This window comes from Panthera onca, chromosome B2 (assembly GCF_046562875.1).
Source record: "Panthera onca isolate mPanOnc1 chromosome B2, mPanOnc1 haplotype 2, whole genome shotgun sequence".
In the NCBI taxonomy this organism is placed as follows: domain Eukaryota; kingdom Metazoa; phylum Chordata; class Mammalia; order Carnivora; family Felidae; genus Panthera; species Panthera onca.
The window spans coordinates 118,242,258-118,257,818 of NC_138343.1; the positions used below are offsets into that span (position 1 = coordinate 118,242,258).

The following is a 15,561-nucleotide window of genomic DNA, read 5'->3' on the forward strand; positions in this document are numbered from 1 at the left end:
TAAGAGCACTGTTAATGAGAGTCAAGGCAGACTAGATAGTCATAAGTGCAAATAGAAAAATTGAAGCTATATGTCAGAAAACTAGATAAAAGCCATAATTCCTAGGAATCTCCTAATTTTGATACAAATTGTGGTGTAGACTGGATTTTTCTTTCTTACAATCTGTTTGCTACAACAGCAATGATGACAACAGTACCCCCTGAAGCGGCAGTTTCCACACCAGGCAGAATCTGACTTCTGAGATAGCACTAACCAAGGTGATCTTGGGCAAGAAGTCAAGCTCTAGAGGTCCTCTAGTCTTATCTTAAACCTAAAGTTTAAGTAGAATCTGTAGGAAATATTTGCAAAAGAGAATTCAAAAGTGCATGTGCTGCTCAAAACAAAGTGTTTACACTGAACTTGGTTACATATAAAATGGCTTGGAGGGATATTTTAGCCCCAAATCCAGAAGATTCTAATTCAGTTGAAGTGGACTGGGCTTCAGGATTTAAAAAATAAAAACGAAAATTAAAAAAAACTTCTTGGGGTATTTCTAAGTCTATCCTGTGCAGAGAACCTTTTGCCAAAGGCATCCAAACGTGTTTTTGTTTACTTCTTTGCTGTCCATGTAAAGAAGGCTTTGGACTTTGATTTAGGTTTAGGTTATCTCTATGGCATCTTCTTCTAAAACTCATTTCTTCTGTGTCAGCAACTCATGCGGGTACTTCCAGTGATTAGGCATGAAGGTAAAGTTGGGGGGGGGGAGGGTATCCTGAGCTGAGAAAGAACAGCACAAACCCTTAAAAGGAAACATGGCTCTTATTCTGCAGTTTTCCTTAAGGGCATGGGCTCCAATAGTAGAAAAAGGGATTTTGACATGACTTTCAGAAATAATATTCATATTTATAAGTCATTGTATATTGGGATAGATTCTTTTCCTATTTCTTTTCACTGCTTTTAAGATTGTAATAGTTTAGTGTTTTCCAAAGACTATACTGAGCCTACAGGATTTTTTTTAATAATCTTTACATTAGAAAAGAGTTCTAAAGCTTCATGTAACCAAGGAGGTTTTCATAGGACTAGTGTTCCAGGGAATCACATTTTGAGAATTACTGCCTTAGGGTCATTTAAGCTGGAAGAGCTTATGCCCACCATTTACCATAACTCTCTGGCTACATTGCTGTTAATTTATTTCTTTCATCATAAACCTGTACTCCCCTTCTCAGCATGAAGTGCATGTATGAGGATGCTCTTGTCTATGTAAAGAAGAAAAGAGCGAGTTTAATTGCTCAATGAAAGTTAACTTGAATTTGGGGAGTAGAAGACTTGGGTTTCAGTTCTACTTCTGGAATCTAGAAAATATGTGACTTGGGACAAGTAAGTCACAGACCTGACTTTGAATAATCAGACCTTTATTTGACTCAACTACAAAATAGGAATAAAATGTTTATAAGGGATGTTGTTAAGTTTGATATGAGATAATACGTATGAAAACATTTCAAACTGTGAACCCTTTAAAACAAGAAGACATAATTCTTTTATAATTAAGTACTTTATATAAATTCAACAGAGTTATGGGATTCCTATATGGTTAAAGCACATTTTTAGTAGTTGACTTTCAACTGTGAAATTAAGTGTATTACAAATGTAGAAACTCCCTGGAATTTCTATAACAAAACCATTTGTTTTGGGTTATTTTTGAAGAAAACAAATGATCCAATTGTATTAAAATTTGATTATTATTATTGTTACATGTATTTTGATTAATATGTAGTATTTGTCTACAATGTCCTGGAAGAGGACTTTCATCTCATGACACTATTGTCATTACAGCCTTTTTCCTCCCTTTTGATTGTCCAATCATTAACGAGCTGTGACCTTCCAAAACATTGAAGTTACTCACAGCTGTGTAACTCATTCAGTTTCTCTTTGCTGGACTAGAAAAAGGAAGGAGTACTACTGTCTTCTAGTAAAACAGGTTTATACAGCTAATGGAGTCTACGCAGACTCTATCAATGGAAGAACCTGTCAAGAGGAGCACTGTTAGGACGTATAAGATAATTTGTATTGTAAGTACAGCTTTTAATTTTAGTCTTTGTAGCTTTGTGATAAATGTTAAGTGTATGACTCCCCATTTACATTGGTGTTGCTTTTTGAGTGTAAAGTTTTAAGTGATTGCATTCACTTTGGCCCTTGTGACAGCTCCAATGCCACGTTAATATTTTGAATACCATTTTGCCTAAGAAATTTGAATAACAAGTTAATATCTGATCCATCCTAAAAAGTTGGCATCTTGTGGCAAAACACTTTGCAGCATTGATTTTAGCACGATTATAATCCCATCCCAAATCACCATTTTATTGCGTGAATATTTTTAAGACCACAGAGTAAAAAATCAAAGATCACTGTATATCATATTCTTTGTTGGACTGTTGCTTTTATCTAGTTTTCTTTACTCCTAAAGATGGCCTCTTTTACCTTTTTTCTCTTTGCTTTTTTTTTTTTTTTTTTTTTTTATATGTTAAGATCTTCCCTGTTCTGAAAAATAAAGCTTTCCTTGATTTGATTACTCTCAAATGTTTGGGGAAGGGGAGCTCCATCCACTGCCCCGGTTTTCTCACCACTCACCCATTCATTCCCTGTTCCCTTGCTTGTTTTCACTCTCCTGAAGTCATCTTCTTGAAAGTCTTTCCTTCTCCTCTGTCCTCCTGCTGTGTCTCCATAACAACAATATGTGGATATTGTTTTGTTCTCATCTTGAATTATTCTCTCCCCATGCTTCCGTGATGGCATTAATATCCCCATTTTTATGACTTTTCTCTTTATCTGCATTCTTGGCTGACTTTCTTCTTTCTTGCACATAGCATTCCACCAAACCTTGTCTAAATATCTTTCCTTTAGGCAATCTCATCTTTTCATGGTTGTAAAAGTCATATTCTCAACCAAGAATTTCAAGTAGGCCAGTAGGTCTGACTTCTTGCTGAGTTTCTGGCACAAGATTTCAAATGCCTACTTGCTGGCTCTCATCCAGTAACTCCAGCCAAAAACAGTTGCATAATTTCTCACACCTATCCTGCTGCATTTTTCTCCTAAGTTCCCTGCCTTAGGTAATGTCACCACCATTCTGTCACTCAAGCATTGTTTCTAGAAGTAAATGAAGAAATGTGTGTGAGCATTGAGCCCAGGAACTATAACAAAATAAACTGTCAAGATACTCTATTTAGTCATTATCCTTCTGGGAACTTTAGAGTGCTCTTTTAACTCTTATGCCATTTATTAGATTTATTCCATCTATAAATTAAAGAAATTATAAACTCCTTGAAAGCAAAATTTTGTGCATCACTTATGTTCCTTCTTTCTATCCTTCCAGTGGTTTACTAGTATGTATAATAGAAGCTCAGTATTTTAATTTTTTTAACACTTATTAATTATTGAGAGAGAGAGACAGAGAGAGACAGAGCATGAGCAGGGGAGGGACAGAGAGAGAGGGAGACACAGAATCCGAAGCAGGATCCAGGCTTCGAGCTGTCAGCATAGAGCCTGACATGGGGCTCGACCTCACAAACCGCGAGATCATGACCTGACCCGAAGTCGGGCACTTAACTGACTGAGCCACCTAGGGGCCCCTAGAAGCTCAGTATTTTAAAATTGTAGTTTCAGAAATACCCTGTTTCCAAATTTTAACATAGGTTTCATTCAAGAAGCTTTAGATGTATCTACTGTGTTGCTGGCACTCTTTATACAGCTTTCTAAAGCCAAATGTTGGCTTCTTGGTGATTTTTGGAGTCCGAGTTCTCCCCTGTCCATTTTGTAGCTAGCATAAATAGTTTAAGATGCATATGCACCTAAATATCAAGAAGCTAACTCAGAATTACTCATTTAGGGGAAGTCATTATAGGAGATTAAAAATGAAACTTCTTTGGGACACCTCAGTGGCTCAGTCGGTTGAGTGTCCGACTTCAGCTCAGGTCATGACCTCATGGTTCGTGAGTTGGAGCCCCACATCGGCTCACTGCTGTCAGCCTGTCAGATCCTCTGTCCCCCTCTCTCTGCCCCTTTAAACAAAATTTTTTAAAAATGAAGAAGCTTCTTCTCAGGGAATTTACAGAATAATGCGAGAGCAAGCCAAAAATACACAGAACAAGTAGAGTCGTCAAGAAACAGACACTAAGATTTAACAGGAGAAAGTTCTAGAGCATCCTAGGGACAGCTAGATGCTGTTTATTTTCCCATCAAGTTTGAATGGTAAAAGGACTAATGATAAGATGTAAACCAAAATATACCAATTTTTAAATCTATGATTTACATAGATTTTGTAAATCTATGAGGTTTACCATAGGGACTATGTCCCAGTGTTTCCCTGCTTTGTATTCCTAGTCCTGGTCATGAGTGGCTTTTTAGCATCATAATAAGGGACTCAGTGCTAGTGATGCTATTTAGTAACTATTTATGTTCACTTTTTGCCTCTCCATTCTTTCCACTGAATGCTGGAAGGTCACTGAAACCTGGGCGAAGTTTCAGACTTTATGTAAGAATTGTTTTCATAGGGGGTGCCTGGGTGGCTCAGTCCATAGAGCATGTGACTCTCGATCTCGGGGTTGTGAGTTTGAGCCCCACGTTGGGTATAGAGATTATTTAAAATAAAATATTAAAAAAAAAGAATTGTTTACATAGTATTTTCACATATTTTCCCAGTCCCTGAATCCACTGCTGTTGTAAAAATTAGATATGTTAATTTTCCAGATGATTTTCAGAGTGAAAACAAAATCAGTGGTTTACAGTATTATCGAAGCAAATTTTGTTATTGTGTTTTTTATGAAAGTGATTTTTTAAAAAGCTATAACAAAGGTTATTGGAGTTGTAAAATACATTCCTAAGTAATTCATGTGTTTGTTGTGTTCATATTCTATGGCAATATATGTTTTTCAAGCTCTGTCATCCAGCATGCTTATCATTGGACTTACTGGGTGGGGAAAAAGGTGAGTGGGAATAATTCTCTGCAATTATATCACAGTTTAATTCTAGTCATTGCATAAAGTCCACTACACTGAAGAGCCTTGTCAGCAGTAGTGATAATGAGTGACACACACAATCTTTGGTCACAGAGCTTCCACATCGTTGTCTGTGCTAGAGATCAAAGCGGATCATTTGCCAGTTAATTATTTGAATGCTGTATTTTCACACGTATTAACTATTCTCATCCCCTCCATAGGACAGAGCTGGGAGGGAAACCCCTGCTCCCTAGGAATGAGGTAGTTAACGATTTCACAACTCAGGAATGCTCTTAGATAAATCATCTCCAAACAGGTACCTAGTTAAGAATGAGAAGTGGGCAAAGGTAAATGGCCCTCGTAGTTTCATCCATGCTTTAACTCAATCTGGGGTTATGCTAACCAGGACTCATACATTGGAATTTAAAGATCTGTAGTAAATACTATTTTAAACTTGTGCCCAGAGCTTTCTTATTTTCAGGCCTTTAAAATTGTACGTTCCCCTGTCACTGTTGGATCTGGTGTTATGAATAACTAGCTTGCTGTGGGGCTTTAGATTCACTGATGGAGGGCGGGATCTTTGCACCTTTGTGCATTTTTTAAAAATTGTAAAGGCCACTTTTCCTTATTTTAAATATAGGTTCTCCTTGCTTTGTTGGTGATTGTGTCACTTGGACTGGGCCTGGGGCTTGGACTCAGGCGACAAGAGGAGCAAGGTAACCCCTCAGTGTTTTCTCAACACATTTCCTGATTCCTCCTTTCTCCTCACCTTTACCGTTGAAACTTGTCCCCTCTCTCGAGCCCCCTCTCTCTTGCGTGGGCAGTCTCATCCAAGGTTTCTTCTTCTCCCACACCGCACTTATCGGGAGCCCACATCTGTGGTTAGCATTATCCAATGTCATTTCTGGACTTCACTCTTTTACCCTCACCCCTTACTCCTTTGAGAGTCATATCATTCCTGTATTTTCCCCTCATTTGTTCTCACCTTCATAGAGTATTTGATAACTGGATCAAAGACTCCTTCTGTCTCAACATCTACTCTAGTCATTCCTACCTGCTGATAAACTTGGCCTCAAAAGTCTTGGTTACTCCCCTCCCAGGACCTCCTGGGAGAAGGTATCACTTTCTTCTTGAAATCTCACTATTTCTTGGCTAGGCAATGACACATTCTTGAAATGTAGTGCAGACTAAAAGCTTCATGTTTCTTTATTTTTCCTCCTGAGAAGCAAAGAAAAAATTGGAGAAAGATGCTGCAACATATCAAAATACATCTTTTTTTGCAATATCTGGTCAATATGAACAATAAATAAATCATTTACAAGCATTGTCTAAGTTTTGTTATGTATTGTTTGGGTACTTTTATTAAGGGGAAGTAGGAGGTCGAACATGAGATCATTTGTTCTCCTTTTTAATTTGGCTGATTAACTTTTAGTTTGACTCCCTTGGGGAAGGTCTTTTTGCTTCTTCATTAGGGAGACTCTTGGTGAGACTGATAAACAATTTTTCAGTTATGTTTTCACTTAAAAATTAACAAACATTCAGTACTCCCAGGATAGCATGGGAACATGGCAGAACTGAAAAGGTGGACCTTACCTGGAAAATTACTATCTTTTTTGAGTCACTTGGCTGTTGTGTTTCTGAATTATAGTACAGAGCTACAGGTTGTGTTTCTGAACTACAGAGCCCTAGGCTTAGATCTAACAAGTGTTTCTGGGCCACTTTAGTAGTATTATTCTGATGTAAGTGTGCACAGAAGTACATCACTTCTTGGTTCTCTTAAATTACGTAAATTAATTGCAAGAGGCACATACTAATCTCTGGTTATTTTGGCTGTTTCTCTCACCTCCTTATTTTATTGCACCTACTGGCTGGCTTCCCAGTGTCATTGTTCCTTATTCTTGTCCTTTTATCTCCATCTGTCAACCCTCATGTGGCACCACCCCCTCCAGGACTTTGGTATTTAACTCCAGCCCCTCCTTTGCCAGCGCTCTTGAAATAGTCACCTCCTCATTCTTTTACCACTGATTCCTAATCCCCAACCCTGGACCATTTTCACCATTCTCCATTCCAGTTAACCTGCTTTTCATAGGCAGTGTGAATTTTAAAAGTGGTTCTTCTAGTTTGAGTTTGTATGTATTTTTTTTTTTAATTTTTTTTTTTAACATTTATTTATTTTTGAGACAGAGAGAGACATAACATGAACGGGGGAGGGGCAGAGAGAGAGGGGGACACAGAATCCGAAGCAGGCTCCAGGCTCTGAGCTGTCAGCCCAGAGCCCGACGCGGGGCTCGAACTCACAGACCGCCCAGGCGCCCCGAGTTTGTATGTATTCTTATAAATGTGTTCTTTTGGGGCACCTAGGTGGCTCAGTCGGTTGAGCGTCCAACTTCAGCTCAGGTCACGATCTCGCGGTCTGTGAGTTCGAGCCCCGCGTCAGGCTCTGGGCTGATGGCTGGGAGCCTGGAGCCTGTTTCCGATTCTGTGTCTCCCTCTCTCTCTGCCCCTCCCCCGTTCATGCTCTGTCTCTCTGTCTCTCTCTCTCTCTCTGTCAAAAATAAATAAAACATTAAAAAATGTGTTCTTTTATGTACACATGCTTTTTACTTACTCTTCAATAATTGAACACTGACTGTATGCTAGGTACTATTCTAATTACTGGGAAACTTCAAAGAGTTTACATTCTAGCATGGAAGGGAGACAATAAAAAAATAAATAAGTCATATATATATATATATATATATATATATATATATGATAAAGTGCTAGGGAGTAAGTAAAGCTGAAAAGGGGATTATAAAATATTGAGTTGGGGTAGGATTGGGGGTGTATGTGAAATAACTTTTGTAAAGAGCTGAAGAAGTAAGGGAGAAACAGGGATATTTGTGGAGGGACATTCCAGGCGAGAGGAAAAAAAACAAGTGCAAAGGCTTAAGGCAGGAGCTTGCCTGGCAAGTTCATTTAACAAGTAACAAGATCAGTGAGTTCGAACTAAGAGGACAAGAAGGAGGTTGGTCATAAAATGAGATGGACCAAAGGACTGAAGAGAAGCCAAATCAGTGAGGCTGATAGATTGAATATGGCCACAGGCTTTTATTCTGAGAGTGCTGGGAAGTGATTGGAGCAGAGAAATGACATGCTGTGGTTTGCTTTCGGTACACTCATTCAGGCTACTGTGTTTGAATAAATGGCAGAGTGAAACGAGGAGACGTGGGGAACACCAACTGGGAAATTATTGCCATAATCCATACAAGTTTTATGTCTTGAACTACAGCAGTGATTGTAACTGGTGAGACATGTTTAGGTCCTGGATATCTTTGATGTGGTAGATAGATTTTATTGACAGAATGGATACGGAGAAAGAAGAATGACCTCAAGATTTTTGATAGGAACAGCTGGAAATACAGAAATTCCCTAACTGAGATGGGAAACACTGTAGAAGAAGCTGGTTTGGGGAGAATAATCGGGAGCTCGTTTTTGGACATGTTAAATTTGAAATATTTACTAGATGTCCAAGAGGAAAAACCACGAAGGCAGTTGGATATATGAGGCTGTCTTTTGAAGGGAAGTTCTAGATGGACATACAGTGAGGTGGTTATCAGCATCATATGTGGGACTTAAAGCAATGTGACTGGAACACACTAACCTTACAGAATTGGGAACATGCGGTGGGGGAAAAAACCCACAGATGAAGCCTAGGAAGAATTTGTCAGGAATGTGGGAGGAAAGCCAAGTGATTGTTGTTTCCTAGAAACCATGTGCAGAAAATGTTTCAAAGCAGGTGAGTGAATATAAAAATGTAAAGGCCTTTTGTATAAATGGTATAACACTTTTTTGGTTACTTTTTCACTGAATGTTTCTTAAGATCGATCTACATTGTTATCATGCATCTATTCTTATGCATCTATCTACTTACTACTTAATACTCTGTAGCATGTATCTAATGTACTATTTAACCTATGCCCTCCCCCCAGTGCCTGACTGACGTTAGTTCCTTTACACCACATATATCCTGCAGGTTCCCTTATGGACTTGTGTGAGATTGCTTCATCATCTACCAGGGATAGAATTCCTGGGTCTTAGTGATGAAATTTTGGGGTGATGGAGGGTTTGTGGGGTCTGGAGCTGATGGCCAAGAAAGAATTCTTGAAGATGTCTTTGGTGCAAAAAGGTGATTTTATTAAAGCATGGGGATAGGACCCATGGGCAGGAAGAACTTCACTGGGGTCCTGACCAGTAACTCATTACATACCCTCAGATTGGGAGAGGGTCGAGGATAGAGTAAGTCTCTAAGGAATTTTGGAAGCAGGGTTTCCAGGACCTTGAGGGGCTAGCTGTTACTAGGGAAATGCCATTTATTACCATTTTATAAAACCTCAGTCATGAGACCCTTTAGATGTATATTGGGGGGCCATAAGCTTGGAGTATGATTGCCAGCATATATCTTGGGGCAGTTGGGGTAAAGGAAGCAGACTTACGGGATCCTCAAAGTTGGGATAATGTTATGCCAAGATTCCTTTTTGCCCCTAGTAAAGCATTATCCAGCAGCTGAGCTCCTAGAGGGAGGTCACTCTGCTGTCTCAAGGACTTGTCAATGGGCTGTAGGCAGTAAGGGAATTTAATTTTTCATTTGCTTTAGTTTCCCGTATTACCATGGCAAGCACTTAAACCCCTTTCCTTTGTTCTTGGGTAGCCAGGAGTGTCCGAGGAATATCACACATATTCCACCTGGGTGTGTGTGTGTGTACCAACCTATATTTTGCCTTCAGCTTGCCCCAAGCTCCCTCATAATTAGGGTTTGTATTTTAACTCAGTTGAGTAGCCCCAGATTGCTTCCTAGAATGGCTGCTACAGCCTACTCTGTCTTTACCATGTATCTCCACCAACTCTTGGCATTCTCTGGCTCTCTCATTTTTGGCAGTGTAAAGTTAGGTATAGAGTGATATCTTTTATTTTAATTTTTGTTCCTCTGTCCTGCTGCTCTGATCTGTGTTGTTTGCTCTCTTAGTTTTCTCTCTTTGTTTGCTCTCATATACCTATGGTTGTTATTTCGCTAGACTCTCCATTGTGTTGGATCTCATAGTTTTTGGATCTCTTTGTGTTACTTCCTCATTTTGCTAAAGAACATCTTTAGTAGTTTCCTAAAATAGGATGCATATGAGATTTAACCTGAGTTCTTACCTATATAAAAATATCTTCATCACCCTAACTTAACACTTAATGGTTTGGCTAGATAATGAATTCTGAGATGAACATAATTTTCCTTTAAAAAAGATGAAGACATTGCTTTCCTATCTTCTAGGTTCCAGTATTGCTTTTAAGAAATTTGATACCATTCTGACTTGTGATCTTTTACAGATTGCTTATGATTTTTCTCCGTGAGCTTTCAAGATCACTTTATTCCTGTTGACCTCTTGGTGTGAGTTTTGCCCTGCGAAATGTTGATGTAATAATTTAAGCTTTTCAGTTCTGGTGAATTTTATAATGTGAATTCTTTAATAATATCATCTGCACTTTCTTTGTTTTCACTTTTAGGTACCACATTCCTGTTTTAAGGTCAACTAAGTAATAGCCTTAATTACATCTGCAATGTCTCTTTGCTGTGTAAAACAGCATAGCATATTCAGTCTTGGGGATTAGGGGAACAAATCATGTTGGGAACCATGATTCTGCCTACCACAACCCCTCTACTGAATTTTTTTTTTTTTTAATTTTTTTTCAACGTTTTTTATTTATTTTTGGGACAGAGAGAGACAGAGCATGAACGGGGGAGGGGCAGAGAGAGAGGGAGACACAGAATCGGAAACAGGCTCCAGGCTCCAAGCCATCAGCCCAGAGCCTGACGCGGGGCTCGAACTCACGGACCGCGAGATCGTGACCTGGTTGAAGTCGGACGCTTAATCGACTGCGCCACCCAGGCGCCCCTCTACTGAATTTTTCATTACCGCTCTTATGTTTCTATTTCTCATGTTTTTATTCCCAGAATGTTATTTCTCTTTTTTAAATTATAGCTTTCTTTCTTATTTCATGGATACAATGTTGTCTCTTCACAGGATCTCACCATTAGCTGTGCGTGTGTATATTTGTGTTTAACTCTTCCATTCCTTGCATTGTTTCCTTTTCAATCAAGCTTTTCTTTTTCCTTTTCTTTCTTTCTCTCTTTCTTTCTTTCTTTCTTTCTCTTCTTACTTGTTTTGGTCTATGTTTTTATGTTGGATATTATCTTGCCATTCTCAAATGTCTGGTAACCATCTGTTCACGTTTGTGAATATGGCGTGTTCCTCTTTTCTCCTCGTAGCTATCCTCTGTGTCTACCTCTGTGAGGAAAGCTACTTTTCCTAAATTTCTCCAGATTATGAGCCTTCAATGTGAAGACAGAAGTGGGGTGGATAGTTGCTGCTCCAGCTCCAGACTTTCACCCAATTCCGCTACATTTAGCCTCTGCCTGTGCCTCCTACCTTCACCTAATGGTGCCTGGTATTTCTGAGTCTGGGACCTCTCTGGAGTCCTACGGAAAAATCGCTTATTATTTATCACTTTGCACTGATGAATCATACAGCGCAATAACAAAATACCTGTTTGACCTACAGAGGTCAGAGGTCTGTACTAGGTACCTCTTCTGTGTGCTTCATCCAGCTCTGAGATACCGGATAACTCCTAAGCACTGGTTTTCTCATTTCCTCTACTCTGCAGGCAGTTGCAGGAAGAAATGCTTTGATTCTTCATTCAGAGGACTGGAGAGCTGCCGGTGTGATATGGAATGTAAACAGCGGGGTGACTGTTGCTGGGATTTTGAAGACACCTGTGTGAAATCAAGTATGGACTCTGAGGATAAGTTCATTGTAACATGTTGGTTGTGCTTTCACGAATGCACGTCTGATGTGTATTAGTTTTCTAGGGCTGCCATAACACAGAAACTGGGGAGGGGGAGACTTAACCCACAGAAATTCATTTTCTCACAGTCCCAGAGGCTAGAAAGCCGGGATATAGCTGTTTTGAAGGTTGGTTCTTTCTAAGGGCTACGAGGGAGAATCTGTTCCTTGCCCCTCTCCTAGCTGGTGGGTTGCTGGCAGTCACTGGCAGTTGTTGGTTTGTGGTAGCGTAACCCCAAACTCTGCCTCCGTCTTCACGGAGAGTTCTCTTGTGTCTTCGCAGTCTTCCCTGTGTGTGTGAGTTCATGTCCAACTTTCCCCGTTTTATAAAAATACCAGTCGCACTGGATAGGGCCCACACTAAGGACCTCATTTTAACTTGAGTGTCTACAGAGATCTTTTTCTAAGCAAGGTCACATTCATGACATTGGGGGCTAGGACTCCAACATTTTGTGGGGACATTATTTAACTCATAACAGCTTGTGTATGGGATCTATGATTACCATTCCCCCCTTTACAGTACTAAACATAGAGTCCACACTTGATCTGATTGAGGTTGAGGAGTACTAGTCTCTAGCAGACAAGATGCTGTGTATGTTGCATGGAGTACAGATGTCACAATGGAGTTTCACTATGACTCAAGTTAATCATCTTAGTTTCATTGGCAGTGGCTCTTAGATTTTAGGATGCATAAGATTCACTTGGAAAGCAGAATCATCTTGGTGATTCTGATGCCAGTGCTCCACAGAACGCAACTTGAAAAACACTATTCTCTGGGGAGAAGAGACCGTTCACAATGTTTAATTTTTTAAGAAACCAGTGACGGCATGTGCATACGGGGGTGGCTAGTGATTCAAGGAGAGTAAGACTGGAATAACAGAACTCCTTACATTACGCTTTCTGAAAAGGATAAGAGGGAAGGGATAACGTACTGTAGATAAGATGTGTATTCCCTTTACTAAACCTTTCCCAGTATTTTCTAATAATAAGTGAAGGGCAATGAAGAACTTTGTGCACAATGGAAGCACACAGCAGTTACCTGTTCAATGCATTTGTCTCCGCACAGGGCTGATGTTGATTTTAGACACTGACTCCTAGCAGGTGGCACTAGGAAACAATGGCGATGCAGTCTCTTGCTGTTTTTAGCCCAGATGTTTATTTACACTGATGTCATAACTGAGCACATAGCCTGGGAGAACAGCAAGGGCATGGCGGAGGCTCATCCACCAGTTCTGTCACCCTCAGCTGCGAGGTGCCCTGACCTCCCTACATCCTTACCCACCTGACCGTGTTCCTGCTACTTCTGTTGTCACTGCCTCTTCCTTGCTGCCTGTCCTTAGATAAAACTGCTCTCGGGTGGCAACAATCATTCAGGCATAACGGTTCATCGCTGTTGGGAACTCCTATTTCCCAATAGGGTGGGGTGGGTGGGGACAGAGCCAGTGTTCAGAGTTTCTCCAAACTCAGAGGTGTACCTGCTAGGTGGATCAGAGCTGCTGCTTGAAAGACTGCACCCGTGCCAAATGAAGAAAAGCGGTGGATAGCCCCTTGTTTGTCTTACATATTCTCATTTATTAGGGCGATAAGCCAAGACTTTGACTGCCCAGTAATACAGGGATAAACGCATGGAATTCATGTTTGATATTGGATACTTACAAGAAGTTAAATGCTGGCAACCGAACTGTGTGATTTTACAGCTCAAATATGGACATGCAATAGATTTCGTTGTGGGGAGACCAGACTAGATTCCAGCCTCTGCTCTTGTTCAGATGATTGTCTGCAGAGGAAAGACTGCTGTGCTGACTATAACAGTGTCTGTCAAGGTAAGCAGAGGAGATCGAACCATTTGCCTCCACGGGTTCAGTGACCCCAGAGCTGACTGGTCTAGGCTGCATAAACGAAAACGAGTCAGAGAATCTTGAGCTACTCCACGTAGAAGAAATGGCCAGTGTGTTTACCGTGGGAAGAAATGCGGCTTGTGTGCTGTAGAGAGAGGGAGCTCATAACATAGGGACTACAGAAAAGAAGAGAAAGGTGAAAGTTCTGTATTTCTTGGTAAGGCAAGGTTTCTCTAGTCCAATGACTATGATAGAAATACTTGTGGTTTGAGACACCAGATGGCAGATCCTAAAGTTAAAACATGAGGAAAGAGATTATCTGGCTTGTATATCAGTCTGTTAAACCAATGTTACTGTTGAAACAGCTGTGTCCTGACTGGTTAAATTACTGATTAAAGACCATGAGAGAGTTAATGCAGAGCCAAGATTAGGATACAGGTTCAACTCCTGATTCCAGCTCTAAGTGAGATACTGTAGATTTTTTTTTTTAATTACTAATCCCTCTGAACACCTAATGAAATTTATGAAAAGTGAGCATAAACACACAGCAACAAAATTGCTTCAAGCTATCAACCTTTTTTTCATAATGCCACACCCGATAAGAGGACTAGGAGGAAGATGTTATAGAAGAAACATTAACTGTAATCTCTTAGTAGAAAATAGGTTTTGCACTAATGGATGAATCAGTTTTTATTACAAAATGTAATTGAAAACCAACTAAAAAGAGCTATCAAAAAAAGAAAAATAAAAGCCTGAAATGGTAACTTCTTTTTCAAATAATTATTGCTTGACATTTAGTATTGTATCATTAAAAATTCTGCTACATTCACAAAGGCAAGCATAATTTCTTGCTTGCTTATTTCTATAAGTTCACTGACCACACTGCCTCTGACCTCTATATTTTCCCAGCTTTTACCCCAAATATATAACTTTTAACTTTTTATCTCAAGACTGGTCCTCAGGTCATATGGTAAAATTTCCTGCTGAATTCCTTGCACAATATTGTTCAAACTTAATAGATACAAAAATAATTGTTTAGCAGTGTAGAAGTTTACTACCACCACTAATTGGGCACTTTGATGGAGTTAATTTCATCATTTCAGCTTATTTTTCAAAATAAATGTAAATGTGTTCTTACTGTAAGGATTCAACATTTTGTTTAAAGAGGTTACATGATTTTTGCCAAAATTAAATCTTTAAGCAGTAGCTTGAAGGCATTTGAATAATTTTGGAAGAAACCAGCCAGTTACTCTTACATTTTAAGTTTGGAATTTTAAAGATTTTATGATAAACTTCTAACAAATGTACAGAACAGAATAGTATGGTGATCTCCCCATATGTCTGGCACCTAGCCCCAGCAATTATCAACTAATGGCCAGTCTTGTCTCATCTTGACAAAGTATAATTTTCAAAAGATAAAAACACAACTCTCATATAAATGTAATGTGAACATGTCAAAGAGTAATTAGCTCATTCATGAGATAACCAACTGGAATGTTCAGTTGGCTTAAAGAGAATGAAAGAGACTGAGTATATATAGTATGGAAAGAATGTTAGAATGAGGTAAAAAGTACTGTAACTTTTGGTGGGATAGAAATGATTTGCATTTCTACAGGAAAATTTCTTTGTTATCAGACAAGAATCAGTTATGTTGCTATCACTTTTCTACCAATTAACTGCTATTGTTACTGTGAAGTAAAATAAATGGTAAAGAATAAGCTAAATAAAGGTATACATTCCTAGGTAATTAGATAATCCATTTGATTAGATAACGTCCATTTTAGATAATTCCCAGAATGATATTAAAATGAAGTTTAGTGATCAGTCCTCCTTTTGCTTATCTTCAAGTTTTGGATTTTGTTTTTCTTAAAAAAAATGTAATTT

At 39.2% G+C, this 15,561-nt stretch overlaps 1 protein-coding gene across 2 annotated transcripts in view; it reads left to right on the forward strand.

The window, feature by feature from the left end:
• The first annotated feature begins 1,885 nt into the window (after positions 1–1,885).
• ENPP3 (ectonucleotide pyrophosphatase/phosphodiesterase 3) overlaps positions 1,886–15,561 on the forward strand; it is a 74,904-nt gene continuing 61,228 nt past the window's right edge. Inside the window, exons 1-4 of one of the 2 annotated variants that reach the window (XM_060616683.3) lie at positions 1,886–2,048; positions 5,611–5,686; positions 11,661–11,783; positions 13,537–13,662. In XM_060616683.3, the coding sequence (XP_060472666.1) occupies positions 1,971–2,048; positions 5,611–5,686; positions 11,661–11,783; positions 13,537–13,662 (403 nt within the window). In that variant the 5' untranslated portion in view covers positions 1,886–1,970. Of the gene's footprint in view, positions 2,049–5,610; positions 5,687–8,634; positions 8,749–11,660; positions 11,784–13,536; positions 13,663–15,561 lie in introns of those variants that run through there. The other variant, XM_078447320.2, reaches the window with a different exon arrangement.